At 41.3% G+C, this 19,524-nt stretch overlaps 1 protein-coding gene across 1 annotated transcript in view; it reads right to left on the reverse strand.

Annotated features, from left to right (window-relative positions):
• fam189a2 (family with sequence similarity 189 member A2) overlaps positions 1-15,116 on the reverse strand; it is a 37,818-nt gene extending 22,702 nt beyond the window's left edge. Inside the window, exons 1-2 of the mRNA XM_069683106.1 lie at positions 14,689-15,116; positions 12,768-12,824 (exon numbers count right to left, since the gene is read on the reverse strand). Coding sequence (XP_069539207.1) covers positions 12,768-12,824; positions 14,689-14,967 — 336 coding nt within the window. The 5' untranslated portion in view covers positions 14,968-15,116. The remainder of the gene's footprint in view (positions 1-12,767; positions 12,825-14,688) is intronic.
• Between the last annotated feature and the right edge of the window lie 4,408 nt (positions 15,117-19,524).

The following is a 19,524-nucleotide window of genomic DNA, read 5'->3' on the forward strand; positions in this document are numbered from 1 at the left end:
AAAACACCTTAAATTGTCCAAAGTTTCTTTATGTGAGGCAGCTGACAATATTAAGCGATGCTATGTATTTGTTGTTGTTTTTTTACCTTACTACAGCCATCAATATATCAAATTCTCTGAAAAAAAAGAATTCAGAGCAAATGAAATGACTGAATGGCCTACCTGCCTGTCCATCTGTGTAGCTGTCTCCTTCCCACCTGTGTGCACTCTGAGCTTTGGTTGGTAATCTCTTTCTCTGCTGGTGTCTTCTGAATTACCTGTCTACGATGTATTTAGGCTTTTAGCCTGTGTAGTTAGCAGGTTAGCTAGCTTTTAACAGCTGTTTGTTCAGCAGCTCATTCATCAGGCCCGAGGTTCAGCACAAGATTTGACGATGTTCAGTTTATAACCATGTCTCTTTCTCTCAGCTTCGTCTCTCTTTGTTCTGTCAAGATGAAACACAGCATTTCCAAAAAAGCCTCCAGAGCGCAGGGACGTGTTTAAAGGCCATCTCGGTGTTTCAGTGAAGCTTTAACAAAAAGTTTGAGGACTTCTGTCTCCTCCAACCTTTTCTGGGATCTTTTTGAATGGATGCAGATATACAAACAGCATCTGGTGCGTTGCTGAGTGTTTCCTCTTAAGAGCTCGCCTGCAGCACAGGGAGGAGTAGTGATGTGTGAACAGTGTGGGAGGCGCTACAGAGCAGCTTCACCCAAACAGGCTGACAGAAGAAGAGTTTGTGTCCACAGATCGACACTCTGATGAAAAGTTAGTCAGCCTCACAGTTTGAGTCACTCTCGAAACAAGTTCATTTCTAGCTTTGCTGTTTATAATTTGTATAACATCTGAGCAGAGTGTATGTCAGTCACTTTACACTTCTAACATATATGTTTGCTGTAAGCCGCCTTCCAGAGGTGTTGACATACAAAACAGGGAGGGATCTTCTCTACAACAATCCTACAGGAGATAGCTAGTGAATCCATTTCTCCCAAAAATGAAGTGAATTGTTCCATTGTATGGTAAACAAATGCTGTTATCCTCTCCTTTTCATAAATCTCCATTGATATTTCCATCCATGCGTTTAATGCCGTTTAAAGCCGTTTTTTGCTATATGCGGACTATGCGGATGCATAGGGCCCTGAAGCCACTAGGGGGCCCCCAAGCGGCAAGTTCAGCCTCAATATATTCGGGGAAAATTAAATTACCTATCTTTATATTATCTATGTTATTTGTAGCCAGCCAAGCCCCCTTGAGTGTTCAGTGAAACTCTTATATGCAGCTGTGGCTCGTGTTGAGGGGTAATCAAGTCAAAATCATCATGATCCTGTCACACAGTGAGTGACTGCCGACAGGCATGATGGGACAGACAGCCGCACACCAGGTCAGTGAGGATGATTCAGTCAGACGCGCAGTTACGCGAGTCAGCTTTTCAGGGACTGTGTTCCTGTTGTTAGCGGTTTTGAGTCACCCCTGTATTATATTTTGTATTATAAGTATTGCTTTTTATATTTTTTTTCTTATCGCCTATTTTTTTTATCTTATTCTATTTCAGTCTTTTACTTATTTTTATTCTAGTTCTGTGTTAATTGTTCTGCACCAAAATCACCAAAACAAATTCCTTGTATGTGTGAATCTACTTGGCAATAAACCTGGTTCTGATTCTGGTTCTGAACCTCGTCCCGGTGCTATTCAACGCTGTGGCCACATGAATGCACCGTTCATGGAGCAGAGGTGTCACTTTTAGCGACTTCACCTTCATATCTTCATATGAACATAATTTGGCATCTGGAGGTGCCAATTTTCTTTCAGCCTTTCAAAGCTGAGCAGTGTTCCTTCTTTCACAATGCGACATAGAACTGTCTTTCCTCTAGTCGTCCAGTCTTTAAATCCAATATATCCAATTTACTTGGTGTAAAGTCTGAGTCATATGCACACCAGTTAAGCACTAAAATATCTCTCTCAAGTTTGAAGTTGATAGTTGTTAATATTTTCTGAGTCTGTCTCACCCATGGGTTATTAATAGTATTTATGTGAGTTTGTAAATTGTTCAGCTAGGATTGCTTGTATGGGAATGGAAAATGTGATGGGTCGCACCAGCAAATCATAGCTGTCATCTGTGCTGCAAAATAATAATCCCCGAGAGGGGTAGGCCGTAGCCCCCCTGTTCTTCGGCTAACTTTAAAGTGTTGAGACGAACCCTTGGTCTTGTACTGCCATAAACACCTCGACAATATGTCATCCCATTCATTAAACTGGTTTTGATCGACTTCTGTAGGTAAGGTCTGAAACAAATATTACAATCTGGGTAATCATTTCATTATAATGGATCCAATCCTTGAGCTAAGACTAAAGAAAGGAGTCACATCCCATCGTGCTATATCTTCCTTCATGTTTTCCTGTAAAGGAAAATAATTGCAGTCTGATCATTTTGTCAAATCTTTAGGGACGTTGATCCCCAGATATTTAAAATAATCTATCTACAATCCCACAGAGTATTTTCTTTCTCCTGGTGGAGTGCAGGTTGGTCAATGCTTGTATCACTTTAGGTAATGAGTGTGTTGGTTGCCCTAAATAACTCAGAATGTCATCTGCGAAACAGGCCAGTTTGTTTTCAGCCCCTTTAATGTTAATTCCTCTAATATCTTTGTTTCGTCTAATATATTGAGCAAGTAGCTCCAAATATAATGCAAACAGCAGCACAACCCTGTCTTGAGGCCTTTCTCGGGTGAAGCTGTTTAAATATCCATTGATCTTAATAGTCACAGTGGGATTGTTATATAGGGCCTGTATAGTTTGATTAATAGTGTTGAGTAAACCGAATCTGTAAAGAAAATCCCACTTATCACTTATCGTAATGTGTAGTGTCCTTCGTACATTATCTTGTGTGTGTGGTTTTTGTATGAAGCCTGTCTGATCATTATCCATCAGCGTTGGTAGGAACTCCTCTTATCGTTTAGCCCTGATGAGGTAAATAATCTGTAATCTACATTAAGACAAATATCGGTCTAAATGACCCACACTAAATTTTATCCTTCTTTCTGCATGGCTGAGAATATCTCCTCCTTCCAGCTGGGTGGTCTTTGTGTCTTTGGTTCATTGTGGGAGTATAACCAGTGTTCATTTGTTCTTTAATTCCTTAAACCACTCGGCTATATAACCATCTGATCCTGGTGACTTGTTTGATTTAAGCCTACCGATTGCATTTGTTAGTTCCCCTTCTGTTGTGTCAGCAGTCAACTTTTTGTTTTCTTCTTCAGTTAAAGTTGGTAACTGTAGGAGTTTAAGTGGGTCTCGTTTGGGCCGCTTCTTCCCACTTACTTCCTCCTGGAAATGTAGAATACAAAGCTCCATAAGAAGCCTCAAACGCTTCCTGAATTTCACTTAGTTTCTGTTTTGTTCCTTTTGTTCTTGGGTCTCTGATCCTGTCAGTTGTTTGTTCTGCTATTCTTTTTTTCAGTTTCCAGCTAGAATTTTCTACTTTCATAACATCTCTGCTGCGAAAACGATAGGGTTGTTTTTGATTTCTTTGTTTCTTGTTTTTTTTTATTGATTTTGTTTCTAATTTCTTCCTTTCCTCTAACATATCTTGAGCTAAACTCGATCCATGATTTTCCTAGTTCCTTTAGCTTGACTTGCAGTTCCTTATTTCTTTCTTGAGTGTCGGTATTGCGATGATTTTCCCTCTTCCCACACAACTGGAGGTGATACCTCTCTATTATTATTGAGTTCTAAATAAAAAACTGTTTCTTTTTTAATCTGTGCCTTAAATTTGGGATCACTGAGCAAACTTGACTTTAGTTTCCATGTAGTATTCTTTGGTTGCAGATCAAAAGCAACAGATGGTACATGGTTGCTTATATCTCGTGTCCCAATTCCACAGGTATTTATTTTTCCTTTATCTTTCCAAAAGGTATGAAATAGTCAATTATTGTGTATAGGGAATGTGGGGCAGAATAATGAGTATATTCCCTTCTACTTGGAAATAAGTCTCTCCATATGTCAGTTAAGCCTCAAACATCTTTAAAAAAGTGTCCAGATTTTCTTGTTGGTTAGTTTATGACTTTTTCTGCAAGAAGAGTCTAGCTTTGGTTGTAGAAGGAGACCTTCTGTGTCTATAATCATGATATTTGAAAGGGACATCACTTCCTGGGGGTGCATTTATATTCAAGAGAGTGACTGAATTCTATATTACCCCTTACTAAAATGTATCTGCCCTCCTTGTCTTTCATTTCAAATGTCTTTTCAAAATGAAGCTCACTTAGATAGATAGAAGAATAATAACTCCTCTCCTGTGTCCTCTTGACTCATCTTAGGAGAAAAACGAGTGAGTTGTTTTGCGTGTTCATTATCATTTAAATGAGTTTCCTGTAGGTTAACTACATGGGATTGTTCTTTCTTCATTTTGGATAGAATTGGACCATGTTTATTTATCTGTTAGAATGAAGTTAACCAATCTACTCCCTGAATAAGCACGAACACAGGAACATGAGCATGAAAAAGGCGGGGCTCTAACAGATGCCTCCAGAGATGACCTTGCATTTCTATCTTATGTATATATATTCTCCTTAAAATAGGGGTAAATAGATTTTATGTTTATAAAGTATAAAATGGATTTTATTTACATATAATCCTGCTGCAAGGTGGTTTCATGTTCTCTAAATCACCAATAATTATTCAGTTATTATTAGCCACAAAAAAAGGACGATGGGGGACATAATAATAATAATAATAACAATAATAATTATACATTTTATTTATATAGCGCTTTTCATAATACTCAAAGGCACTTTACATTTTTAAAATACAAAATAAGAACAGAAGAAACACAATAAGAAGAAAACAAACAAGTAACAAAATGACAAAAATCAGCATCAGAGGTTAAAGCAGTCCTAAAAAGGTCTTGATCAGAGATTTGAAGGAGGTCAGGTCGATACAGTCTTGGATGTGTTGGGGTAGAGAGTTCCAGAGGGAGGGGGCAGCTATGGAGAAAGCTCTGTCACCCCAGGTTCGGTGCTTGGTCCTGAGTGTTGGAGAGAGGAGGTTTGCATCAGAGGAGCGGAGGCTGCGGGAGGGAGCGTGACGATGGAGCAGGTCTGTAAGGTATGAAGGGGCCTAGTTATGGAGGTCTTTGTGGGTGAGAAGGAGGACTTTGAACTGGATGCGTTGTGGAACAGGGAGCCAGTGGAGGTTCTGGAGGATGTGGATGTGGTGAAAGCATGGATCGGAGTTTCAGCAGCAAAGAAAGAGAGTGATGAACAGAGACGTGCGATGTTTTTGAGGTGAAAGAAAGCAGTCCTGGTGATTTAATTGGCCTGTTGTTCAAAGCTTGGGTTGCTGTCGAAAATGACTCCAAGGTTGTGGATGTGTGGTGATGGGGACAGAGTGGCATTGTCAATGGTCAGGCAGAAGTCTGTGGTTTTCGTGAGGGATTTGGGGCTGATGATTATTATGTCAGATTTTTCACAGTTGAGTTGGAGGAAGTTGGCCTGCATCCATGTTTTTATTTTTTTCATCTTACATCTTGCATGCTCATGCTCTCATCTGTTTATTCACGATGGTATAATTCCCAATAAAGTGGCCATTATCAGGTTATTATCAGGAGACAACCAGGAGTCCATTAAACATTTCACACTAAAACCTCGGACACTTATAAAAGAGAAAGAAAGACATTAATGTTTTTAGTGCATTTTTTAATTAAAATATAATGTTTCTAAAGCTGTAACAAGCTATAACTCTGTTTCCCTGGTAACGCCTGAGGGTCTGACAAATACCTGATACAATCATTACCACCCCATAATGTCCTAATGCAAAGGAAACATTGAACACTACACTTTTTCTATATTTGTTTGAAAAGTGCTTTGGGGGAGGTGAGCTGAGTTGCCTCACAGCTAGAAGGTTCCTGGTTTGAATCTCGGTTCAGACTTAGGGGGCCTTTCTGATTGTAAAAGTTACACGTTTTCTCTGTTGACTCCTTAGGATCATTTATCCAGTGCTTTATAATGAGCCACACAGATATAAAGTGTGGGGCGGCCTGTGGCTCAGTGGTAGAGTCAGTTGTCTTTCAACTGGAAGGCCGGAGGTTCGATCCCCAGCTCTCTCAGGCTACATGTTGAGGTGTCCTTGGGCAAGACACTGAACCCCAAATTGCTCCCGGTTGCATAGTCAACGGGTATTAATTGACAGTTGGGCACTTTACGTAGCAGCCTCTGCCATCAGTGTGTGAATGGGTGAATGTGACATGTAGTGTAAAAGCAAAGACTAGAAAAGCGCTATATAAGTACAGTCCATTTACCATTTACAAAAAATCGAAGTTATGATCTGTTGACCTGGCTTCATTGCCATGGTAACTCACTCTGCACTCCAGACCTGGGGCCTCATGTACAAAGGGTCCGTACGCACAAAGACGTGGCGTACGCTCTTTTTCACGGCAAAGTTCAGATGTATCAAGAGTGAAATGATCGTGGAAATGTGCGGTGCCTCACGCCAACTTCATGGCTGGCGTACGCACGTTTCTACAGCTGTTGATCCTTTGGCGACACTTAGAGGTGATGCTGGGAAATGTGAAAACAATTAGTCCTCAGACTGAGGGATGTGCACATCAGAGACACATGAACAATTAACACTGATGAACAATTAACACACCCACGTGTCTGCAATTACATGAGTGGATATAAAAGCATGCGCAAAGTGGTGCTAAATATACCATTAAAAACAATGGCTGCTTTAGCAGTATTAGAAGACATTGTAAATGGTGCAATACGAAGAGAGAGTGTGTTCAGAGACAGAGAGGATTTACTGGCACATGATGACAACTGGCTCATCAGCTGCTTTAGCTTCCCGAGGGCAATCCTCCTGGAACTGTGCGCAGAGCTGCGGCCGGCCTTGGAGCGCAACACAGCGAGGAGCCGTGCGCTGCCTGTGCCCATACAGGTGCTGACCACACTGGGTTCCTAGCAACCTGGACATTCCAGAGGGAGCTGGCCGACCGATCGGGACTGTGCCAGTCGACCCTGAGCCGAGCCATGCCAGCCGTGTGGGACGGAATTATCCGCATGTCAGCCAGGTATATCTAATTCCCATACAATGCAGCTGAACAGGTCAACATTAAAGCGCAATTTGCAGCGAGAGCCGGTTTTCCTAAAGTAATCGGAGCTATCGACTGCACACACATTGCTATAGAAGCGCCATCACATGATGAATTTGTATATGTCAACAGGAAACATTTTCATTCGATCAATGTACATATATATATATATATATATATATATATATCACATATGATCATATGTGATGCGCTAATGCAATTAAGCAACATTGTGGCGAGGTGGCCTGGTTCAACGCACGATTAATACATTCTGAGTAACAGCATGGTTGGGAACAGACTACAAGCTGGCACTGTGCGCGATGGTTAAACTACAGCTTAAGATCTTTCTAACAAGCCCCTGATTGTCTCTGTGTGCAAAGTACTCACGTTAATAACCCTGTGCGTAAAGTGTGCAATGTCTTAATCAGCCTCACCTTTTCTGCATTTTCCGCATGAACCTCTATCTTATAGGGCTGTGAGCAGGCTACTGTATGAACACATTTGTTGTGAGTTACACAAATACATAGGTATTTACCTTGGGGGTAATCAGAGTCACCCACATGTGCTCACAATTGCGGCGACTCTCTGTTCAAACGGGGTGGGCCCCTCTTCTCCTGTCCCCCCGCCTGTTTTGGCCACACTTTGGCAGTGGGCAGCCATCCTCCGCTTCACATCCACCTTGATGTCGGACCACTTCTTTTTCACTTCTGCGCGCTTCTCTGACCCCACAGCATTGACAGCCTCACACACACTCTCCCACTCACTCCTCTTGCGTTTGTTGCTTATGCCGGAAGACAGCTTGCCAAAGAGCACATTTTTGAGCGCCTCCAATTCGCTTTCCGTGAAATTCTTTTTTTTCCCCGTCTTACTCATTCTTTTTAAATTTTCTGATTTGTGCAGAGAGGGGAATCTCAGGTGCAGGGCTCATTTAAATATGATTTGCGTATTTAAATGGGGGCGTGAACAGGGAGGGGTCGGGTATTCCAACATGTGCGCTCATTTCCACGTTGATTGGGATGTACAAAGGAAATTACAGCTTGGATTCATGCGTGCGCACAGATTCATACATCTGGATATTTTTGTGCGTACGATGTTTTCTGGATTTGAGCATATGCCATGTTTCAGTAGGAAATCTACGCAAGTCTTTGTACATGAGGCCCCTGGTCTGCAGTAGGAAATGTTCAGAGTTTCAGGTTAAATTAAAAGAGCTGTACATTCAATGAATTCAATTCAATGAATTTCCCTTTGGGGATCACTAAAGTTATTGTTATTTGTTATTTGTTATTCATGATTCCTCTCCTGATGATATTCTCAGTGATTCTCATGTGTATATGTGTATGTGTATATATCTGTTAAAGTTAATGTAGCACCAATCTCAGAACCCTTCAGCTTTTGTCTGACGGCATGACGGTTTAACCTCTAGGAGCATTGAGTCCTGTGTTAGCCAGATGTTATTTCAGGCCTGGGTTCCGTTTCAGAAAGGAGGTTCAACAAACCCCCAGTCTAACCCCGGACTGATCAGAGTTAGTTCAATCAACTGAGTAGGTTCAGCCGGAGTTAAGTGCGTGCACGCTGACTATAAAAAGCCAGCATTAATGGAGCCCCGATACCACGATTTACCATGGCAACGGTAAACAAAAGGAGGTCCTCCTACATCACACCAGTGGAGCTCGAAATCCTCATGCAGACGTTCAGCGATTACGAGCATGTTTTTAGAAAAATAAAGTAACACTGCTGCAGCTGCAAAAGAGAGAGAAGCGGCGTGGGAAGAAACTGCTGTTCGACTTAAACGCGCAAGTTTGAACTGGTCTATTTATTTAATATTTAATCACGACCGGAAGCTAAAATTTATATTAATTTAGGAGCAATCCAGCGGGACAAAAACATACATGGAAGCAGTTAAAAATAAAATACCAGAACATCATTCAAAGGTGTGGCTCAGGCAGAACAGGCTCATGGCGGAACCTCACTTCAATCATATTTTAAATATTAAACAGATTAAATATCATTCAGTGGCTGTTTTAATGTGCATTAGCTTTATCCCTAACATGATGCTGACTTCACATACATTATAATTCATGTTGATTATACTGAATTGTGTTAGTTTAAAAAAAAAAAAAAAAATCCAATAACTTACAGCGTCTTATTTGAGTGCTCTCGGCAGTGGTGATGGAAAATCTACAAATGATGACTTTGAAACAGATTTGTCTTTTGATTTTTGTCTGTTGTTGTTCATGTAACAAGGACATATGTTGTTGTGGTAACAAGAACATATGTTGTTGTTGCTCTCTTTGCCTGTCTCTATCCTGCATCTCCTTCTATCCCATTTTCGGCCCATCCAGTCGAGGCAGATGGCTGTTCAACATGAGTCTGGTTCTGCTCGAGGTTTCTGCCTGTTAAAAGGAAGTTTTTCCTTGCCAATGTGCCGAATTGCTAAGTGCTACTCATGGTGGATTCATGTTGGGCCTCTCTTTAAATAACTTAACAAAGAGTCGGTCTAGACCTGCTCTTTCTGTAAAGTTTCTCGAGATAACCCTGGTTATGATTTGGCGCTATACAAATAAAATTTGATTTAATTTGATTGATTGATTGATTTTTTTTATCATAATTAAAAAAGACTTTTGCAAAGGGGTCAGAGCAGCACAGAGACACAAGGTATTTTTATTTTTATTTGTAACCGCTCAAACCATAGACTGTATAAAAAGATGGACGACATGACAGCTCCCTAAAAGTGAAGCCAAAACATTTCGGGCGCCCCCTGCTGACTGGCTGCAGTATAGGTCATAAAGCCCGCCTTCTCCATGTTAACAGGACATGGGTCATATACTATAAAATCAAAATACATGCCCAATAAATGTTTCTCAAACATGGTTTCTGTCATTATAGCTAGTTATTATCATGCTGATTTACGTCCAAGTGTTCATTTTTCTGACAAGTTTATTTTTAATGAGTTATTTGATGCTGTCAAAATGATGATTGACAGCTCTGTTGACAAATTCAGCTCCTGCAGCCAATCAGTTCCTGGTGAGCAGAGCGGAGGACGATCTGTGAGTGGAAACGTAACTAAAACAATCACTACAGTCATTGAAGTTTCCATACCTGTGAACGTTAACCTCAGACCAACATAGAGAAGCTATTCTGCTGTTAAACACGCCGGTGTGTGTGGGATCCTTGCTGTTTTTTCAGTAAGTTAAGTGATTTGAAGTGTTTGGGTTAGCGGAAATGGCTACGGCCGCTTCACTCGCTGATCTCTACTGCGCAGTCTCTGGCTCCATATGACGACTCCATTGCAAGATGGCAGCGCATATCACAGGGGCTATTTTGGTATCACTTTCGTACAATGGTAGCAGATGGAGACGCGTTGTCCATCTATATATACAGTCATTGGCTCAAACACACGCGCGAGACGGGCAGAATGAATGAGGAAGTCGAATGAGGGCTTTATAGCCTAGAGGGAGGAGACAGAGCCAAACTCTGAGTTTCCTGAAGAAAACCTGCTCCCGACCAGGTTAGGTTCACATTTACCATAGTAACCAACTCAGAGTTAAAGTTACCTATCTTTCTGAAACGGCAAACCCGAGGTTTCCCTCATTTCAGGGTTAACCCGGGGTTTTCACTAAACCCGCTTTCTAAAAGGACCCCTGGACTTCCTCTTCTATGCGCTTTGCAGCAGCATTGTAGAGATTACATTTCTGACTGACTGCTGAATTTGAATGTCTTTTTATAGAGATGAATAAAAAGCTAAAACCTCGTCATACGATAGCCAATGGGACAGAATAAAGATCATTCATGCACTGACAGAATGTAGCTCGTTCACACACTGACAGAATGGATCTCCTTCACACACTGACAGAATGTAGCTCTTTCACACACTGACGGAATGGATCTCCTTCACACACTGACAGAATGTAGCTCGTTCACACACTGACGGAATGGATCTCCTTCACACACTGACAGAATGTAGCTCGTTCACACACTGACGGAATGGATCTCCTTCACACACTGACAGAATGTAGCTTGTTCACACACTGACGGAATGGTTCTCCATCACACACTGACAGAATGTAGCTTGTTCACACACTGACGGAATGGTTCTCCTTCACACGCTGACGGGATGTAGCTCGTTCACACACTGACAGAATGTAGCTCATTCACACGCTGACCGGATGTAGCTCATTCAGATGCTGACAGAATGTAGCTCGTTCACACGCTGACAGAATGTAGCTCGTTCACACACTGACAGAATGGATCTCCTTCACACACTGACAGAATGTAGCTCGTTCACACACTGACGGAATGGATCTCCTTCACACACTGACAGAATGTAGCTCGTTCACACACTGACGGAATGGATCTCCTTCACACACTGACAGAATGGAGCTCGTTCACACACTGACGGAATGGATCTCCTTCACACACTGACAGAATGGAGCTCGTTCACACACTGACGGAATGGATCTCCTTCACACACTGACAGAATGTAGCTTGTTCACACACTGACAGAATGGTTCTCCTTCACACGCTGACAGGATGTAGCTCATTCACACGCTGACAGAATGTAGCTCATTCACACGCTGACCAGATGTATCTCGTTCACACCCTGACAGAATGTAGCTCATTCACACGCTGACCGGATGTAGCTCATTCAGATGCTGACAGAATGTAGCTCGTTCACACGCTGACAGAATGGAGCTCGTTCACACGCTGACAGAATGGTGTTCGTTCACACGCTGACAGAATTGAGGTCGTTCACACACTGACAGAATGTAGCTCGTTCACACGCTGACAGAATGGAGCTTGTTCACACGCTGACAGAATGTAGCTCGTTCACAGGCTGACAGAATGGAGCTTGTTCACACGCTGACAGAATGGAGCTCGTTCACACGCTGACAGAATGGAGCTCGTTCACACTCTGACAGAATGGAGCTCATTCACATTTTGACAGGGTGCAGCAGCTATAGACACTGTGGATCATGTTTTTTTGGTTCTGATGTCATGCTTATGGTTTTGCATTCATAACGCAGACTGTGAACTTCATAATATCTGTCTTCAATTATATTTAATCGGTAAATAATTTAACTTTTTTTGGCTAAATACTAAAGGTGTTTCCAAGTACTCCTAATGACAGGACAGTGTCTGCAGTTCTGACTGTCCTGTTGAATCCATGTGAATCAAGTTTAAACTGTAAGAGCTCTACAGCTGTCGTGTTAGCGTGCGCAGGGTGTTTTAATAAATACAGCAATCTGTGATTTAACATAATTTCCTGAAGCATTCCTCTCTTGTCTTATTGGCAGTATTGTTGTTGTTTTTTCATTCCTCGTCGTTGTTCATTAAAACAGTCTGACTGATGCAAGACGGCCTGTGGTTGTTTCTTTTTTGTGCAGAAGAAGTCACATGACCTTTTTGTGACCAGCTCAGAGCCTGAAAACCTGGTTACCAGAGAAGGTCAAAACCAGCTTCATGTTATCTCTGACTGACTTTTATTGATCCAGCTAACTCTGAGGAGGCCTGGGTATGTTCAACTGTCTTTGTAGTTCAGCCCTCAGGTGAGTATCCAGGGGATTTTTTACCTGAACAAGTCATCATTAGCTGAAAGCTCCAAACTGTCAGCTCTCTATTAAACAGGGCTGTACACACCTGATCAGGTGTGTTGACTTCAGTCTGACAGAATCACTGTGATCAATAAATAACTTCTGTGTCTCACCAGCAGCAGCATGGGCTTCCTCCATGTGGTGAGTCCAACCACACCTGACAGAATCACCTGTAAACAGAGAGAATGTTAATATGGATCAAAAACAGCACAGATAATAAAATTTATCAAACTACGCAACATACAGATTAAACATTTCTAACACTAGGGGGCACCGATTGTGAAGTGTTGCACACCGAAATTTACAGCAACATTTCGCCACATTTAGCTCCAATCACCGTTTAAAAAAGTGGTGTGAGTTTTTTTCAAGTCAACATTTATCAGACTTACAGCAATATTTGTGAACTTTGTCATATTTATTTTTCTCCTAAAAATAAATAAATATGAGCGTTAAATGTTAAATTTAAATATGCTATCAATGCAACAGCATCCACCACAGACAGAACTCAGAAACTTGCACATTTTCTAACATGCTATCCAATGTTAGCAAAAAAAAAAAAAAAGATTTTGAGAATAAAGACGTAATATTACGAGATAAAGTTGTAAATACGAGAAGAAAGTCGTTACTTATTAGTCGTACTTTTAGACTGTTGTTAGCCTAAATCTTATAAATATCAGAAGAGTAGCCAGTCGCCTGCACTAAAATGAGGAACGTGTGAAGTATAACTTCACAGTGAACATCTTGTGAAGTTATGCTTATAAATGATTGTACAGGAGGCTTAACACAACTTGAGCCGGAGCTGTATTTATTGAATTTATGTATTCTTTATTGAACACACACGGTAGCATGGAAGCATAGCATTCATGTACCTCGCGAGAACATGCGAGATCTCCTGCCTAGTAATGCACAAGCACACTAAACAGCTATATATCAAAACATTAGTATAGGTTTCACAAATACGAAATACTTAATTTTTCGGAACATCAGCAGCATATTGTCAGAACTATCAGGACTCTGAAAAGTGATTTTATTTGAATATGACTCGTGATTTTAATAATTTCAGTGCAGGCGACTGGCTGCTCTTCTGATATGACCCTTCATAATAAGATACAGGCTAACCATGGCCTAAAATTACAACTTTATTCTTGTAAAATTACGACTTTTTTTTCGAAATCTTAATTTTTTTTCTTTAATGTGGCCCTGATACTCCGTAATATAACATTTAACATTTAGATTTAGATACAATATTTAGATTTAACATTTAAATTTATATATAACATTTAGATAGAATATTTAAATGTAACATTTCACATTTATATTTAATATTTAGATGTATATTTAATACTTAAATTTGACATTAATTTCACTCATATATATATGTTTTTAGGAGAAAAATAAATATGACAAAGTTCACAAATATTGCTGTAAATCTGGTAAATGTTGACTTGAAAAAAAGCACACCACTTTTTTAAATGGTGTTTGGAGCTAAATGTGGCGAAAAGTTGCAGTAAATTTCAGCGTGCAACACTTCACAATCGGCGCTCCATAGTAACCTAACATACAGATGAAGCTAGCATTAGAATAAAAATATATACAATATTATCATAATTATTATTATTATTATTATTATTATTATTATTATGTTTCTGGACTCATTGTGCCAATAAATGGGGAAAAGATAACACCAGTTGAGTTCAGTTTAATGTGTTTCTGTAGTTTGAACTTGTATATTGCAGTAAAAATACATGAATTAATTTCTGCAGAGGAACATACAGTAGCCTCTCTCTCTCACACACACACGCACACACACACACACACACACGCAGTATTAATAGAGTTAATGGAAACCAGACATAGTGACTGCAGCTCATCTGTTTTTGTGATAAGCAGCTGTTTCTGTCTTTATTTCCGTTTTTGAAAAGGTAAACATTGATATAAAATAGATCTACGTCACAAGGTTGTTTTCGGATTAAAAACCAATAAAACACAGTTTCCATATGAATCGCCCCCCCCCCCCCCCCCGCGATAACTCACCGAAGATCCGGCCCAGAAGGGACACGAGTTTCGGACGGGCGAGGAGCTGCTAAGGGACAGAGCTCCGAAGGACAGAGCCACCATGGAGCCGCCGAGCAACAGCTGCAACAAGCCCAGCGACAGCAGCGGCCGCCCGGGCAGCAGCAGCCGAGAACCACCGCTGGCGAGCCGAGAAGAGGCGGAGAAGCCGCGGGGTCGGTTTCTGAAGCACGGCTCCGCGAGCTGCGAGGCCCCGGTAACCGGACAGCAGGACCCGGGCAGGACCACCGGGAGAGACATCTGAGGATTGACTGAAAACAAACAGCAAGTTCCGGCAGAGAAAGCCTGTTTTCACGGATTATTACAGATCCTCGACCAGCTCTGTGCTCAGTGCCCCCTCCATGATGGAGTCCGGGTTAAACAACATGCAGGGCTGGGATCCACTTTCACATATTTGGCAGCGGCCTGAGAAAGGCGGGAGGGGGGGCACACCATGTGTATCATGTAAACAGACTCCTCCTGAAAATATACCGATCTGGGTCACATGTACACTGCTCACACACTTTCACACACATACATTTACTTTTTTTAACAGGGAGAGGCTTCATGTTCCTGGGCCTGCACACCAACATGTGAGGGGGCAGGGTAGGAAGACACCCACACACACACACACACACACACACACACACACACAAGCCCATACAAGCCCATACATATATAATATAAACTGATCATAATACAAAGGACAAACAATTACAACAAATAAATGCAAAAATTCTATAATTATTTATTGATTTCCACATTTCCACATTTATTTATAATTGTATTTCTGAGTCCATGTTCTAAATGAAAAAGTATATCTGTAAATTGAGAGGTTGGTCCTACAAAAAATCAACTAGGGCATTTGTTTAATTAGTAAAGTAGAAATATGTATTAAATTAATTTGTTGTGTTTATGTACATTAAATGATTGGTTAATATTTGTTGGGCATGACAAGAAAATATCATTTTTTATTGCCAATGTGTGAAGGGATAGTAGAGGAAGTGATAAATTGAGACCTTCCCCAACTTCCTCCATTGCCCCTAACAACCTGTGGGCTGATTTTTATGTAAAGCACTCGGGACGGTTTTTCCGCAAAACAAGAGGATGTTACCAGGGCTTGACATTAACACCCGCCAACCCGCCAATGCAGGTAGAATTGGACAGCGGCGGGTGACTCACTCACTCTCATAAGCCACTCTGGCGGGTGGCATTTTATTTTTCTTCAGTAAGGAAACTGCTTTAAAGTTTTTAATACGGGACAATCCAGACCTGACGAGAGGGAGAGACACAGAGAGAGAGAGATGATCAAGAGTGTGATCTATTATCAGTTTATCAGAGTTTCTAATCATGTGATCCAGCAGTGAGCAGTTTATCATCATGCAGTGCAGTGATGACACCAATCTGAGTGTGGTTCTCATGCTCAGCCCCTGTCTAAACAGGGTCGCGACCTGTCCCCGTATTTCCATGAACAATCATCTTTATAAAGCAGCTACGTCCGCAGGCTGTGAATGAAATGAACCGGAGGTGATCCACACATAGTTTATTAGTTATCATGCGGCGCAGGGAGGAGGACATATGACACAGATCTGTTTTTCTACCTGGCTCAATAATGTCGCGATCTGTCCGTATTTCCGTGCACAGGTAGGCTACTATAAAGTATAAACTCTCCACATGCTGTCATGTGTCCATACGCTGTTTACTTCATATTTTTCACTGATGAACACAGGTGTCAGGCTTCATCATCAAACAAAGTTTCACGTCATCACTTCAGTCCGTACTCACCCACTCCCTCCCTCTGTGCGCCTGCGCAGCAGCTCTCCCCCTCTCTGTGCTGTGAGTCTGCATCACAGGTTTTTGTATTATATTATGTTTTTTCAAGTCTTATTAAGGTGAATGAGGCTCCGTGTTCAATTGCATACGGAACGGGACATGAGCACTACCTGCACACAGTATTGCCTTGTGGTTGCTCGCCAGTGACAACACATGAAGCCCCTGTGAAGAATCATAATGTGGCTGCACATCAGTGTAAGAAAGTCCGGGGAGGAGACAACACAGAAGAGAAAACTTGATGAAACAGAAAATGACAAAGAGACAAAGAAAAAGAAAAGACCAAATGTTCGGGTCGAGATTGGCTGATAATGATCCAACAAAGAGAATAATGTAGCTGCGCTGACTGTAGGACGTACAGGCTGTGACAAGGTGAAGGAAAAAGAATTGTGGCTAGCCAATCAATCGATTAATCAAATTTATTTGAATAGTGCCAAATCATAACCAGAGTTATCTCGAGACACTTTACAAAAAGAGCAGGGGTCCGTTTCAGAAAGGAGGTTCAACAAACCCTCAGTCTAACTCTGGACTGTGGTTTGACCTACTCTGAGTTAAAATTCGCTGGCTTTTGGGTTTCAGAACAGCTGATCAGAGTTAGTTCAATCAACTCTGAGTAGGTTCAGCCAGAGTTAAGTGCGTGCACGCTGACTATAAAAAGCCAGCATTAATGGAGCCCTGATACCACGATTCACAATAGCAACGGTACACAAAAAGAGGTCCTCCTACGTCACACCAGTGGAGCTCGAAATCCTCATGCGGATGTTCAGTGAAGACAAGCATGTTTTTAGAAAAATAAAGTAATACGGCTGTAGCTGCAAAAGAGAGAGAAGCGGCGCAGGAAGAAACTGCTGCTCGAGTAAATTCACAAGTTTGAACTGGTCTACTTACTTAATAAAACAGATATTCAGCCATTGAACGTCAGCGGGGAGGAGGTGGAGAGGGTCGCAGTCTTCAGGTTTCTGGGCGTCCAGATTGAGGAGGACCTGACCTGGAGCACAAACACCGCAGCGATGATAAAGAAGGCCCAGCAGAGACTCTACTTCTTGAGACTCCTCAAGAAGAGCCACATCAAACAGAAACTGCTGGTGTCCTTCTACCGCTGCTCCATAGAGACGGTAATGACATACTGCGTGTGTGTGGTTCTCCAGCTGCACAGCAGCTGACAGGAAAGCGCTCCAGAGGGTCGTCAACATGGCCCAGAATATCATCGGCTGCCCTCTTCCCTCCCTGGATGAGCTGTACAGCTCTCGCAACCACCACAAAGCCCACAACATCCTCAGAGACCCCTCACACCCGGGTCACCACCTGTTTGAACTGCTGCCTTCGGGCAGAAGATACAGGACAATTAAAAAAAGGACAAACAGGTTAAAAAACAGTTTTTATCCAAAAGCAATAACGGCACTTAACTGCAATAAATAACGGCACTTAACTGCATTAATGCACTTTATTATTTATTTATTACCACTTTATTAGAACTGGAACATGCCCTGTGTGTGTGTGTGTGTGTTTTTATGTGATATATATATATTTTTATTTTTATATATACTGTCTTATTTTCACTGTTTTATGTGTTCTTGTCTGCACAAATAAGGTTTGCACTCAATTTCGTTGTACTTGTACAATGACAATAAAGATATTCTATTCTATTCTATTCTATTATGGACGCAACGTTTATTTTTTAATTCGGTAACTGCTCAAACACACGCGTGAGACGGGCTGAATGAATGAGGAAGTCGAATGAGGGTTTTATATTCTAGAGAGAGGAGACAGAGCGAAACTCTGAGTTTGCTGAAGAAAACCTGCTCCCGATCAGGTTAGGTTCACAGACACAGTTACCATAGTAACCAACTCAGAGTTAAAGTTACCTCTCTTTCTGAAACGGCAAACCCGAGTTTCCCCTCATTTCAGGGTTAACAAACCCGGGGTTTTCACTTAACCCGCTTTCTGAAATGGACCCCAGGTCTAGACCAACTCTGTGTTATGTTATTTAAAGAGAGGCCCAACATGAATCACCATGAGTAGCACTTAGCAACATTCCGGACATTGGCAGAAAAGCTTCCTTTTAACAGGCAGAAACCTCGAGCAGAACCAGACTCGTGTTGAAGATCTGAAGAGACTGGATGGGCCGAAAAATTGGATAGAAGGAGATGCAGGATAGAGACAGGCAAAGAGAGCAACAACTACATATGTCCTTGTTACATCAACAACAACAGGTAATAATAAAATAATAATAATAACCTTTATTTATAGAGCACTTTTCAAAATCGAAGTAACAAAGTGCTTTACAGCGGCAGCAAAGCAAAACAAACAGGTCATGAAGTAAAACAGACAGGTCATAAAATCAAAGGCAGATATTAGAATAACAATTCATTTAACAAATATATAACATTCATTTAAAAGAACTCTAATGACATCAAATTCCTTTAAATAAATGCAAAAAAAATTTTCAATTAAAATTTTTTTTTAAAAAGTATTAAAATTTAATTAAAATTCAAGTAAAATCCGGAAAGGCTCACTGATAAAAGTACGTCTTAAGAAGGGACTTAAAAGAGATCACTGATTCAGCTGACTTGACCTCCTCAGGCAGGTCGTTCCAAAGCTTCAGAGCAGCAAACGCTCTGTCCCCCTTAGCTTTCAGTCTGGCATTTGGTACACACAGAAGACCTCTGCCCGAGGATCTCAGCGTACGTGTCGGCTCGTACAGTACTAAAAGGTCTGAGATATAGCTGGGAGAAAGGCCATAGAGAGACTTAAAAGTAATCAGTAAAATCTTTAAATCAATTCTAAAACATACTGGGAGCCTGTGTAAAAGTGCTAAAACAAGAGTGATGTGGTCGTCTTTTTTGGTTCTGGTACTGGAGTTCTGTACAGTTTGAAGTCGATCAATGGATCTTTGACTCAGGCAGGTAAAAAGGCTGTTACAGTAATCGAGGCGTGATGATATAAAAGCATGTAAAATCGTCTCTGTGTCTTTAAAAGTTAAAATAG

The sequence above is a fragment of the Semicossyphus pulcher genome, unplaced genomic scaffold (assembly GCF_022749685.1).
Source record: "Semicossyphus pulcher isolate SPU_LCO1_2020_fin unplaced genomic scaffold, fSemPul1.0.p SCAF_6, whole genome shotgun sequence".
Classification (NCBI taxonomy): domain Eukaryota; kingdom Metazoa; phylum Chordata; class Actinopteri; order Labriformes; family Labridae; genus Semicossyphus; species Semicossyphus pulcher.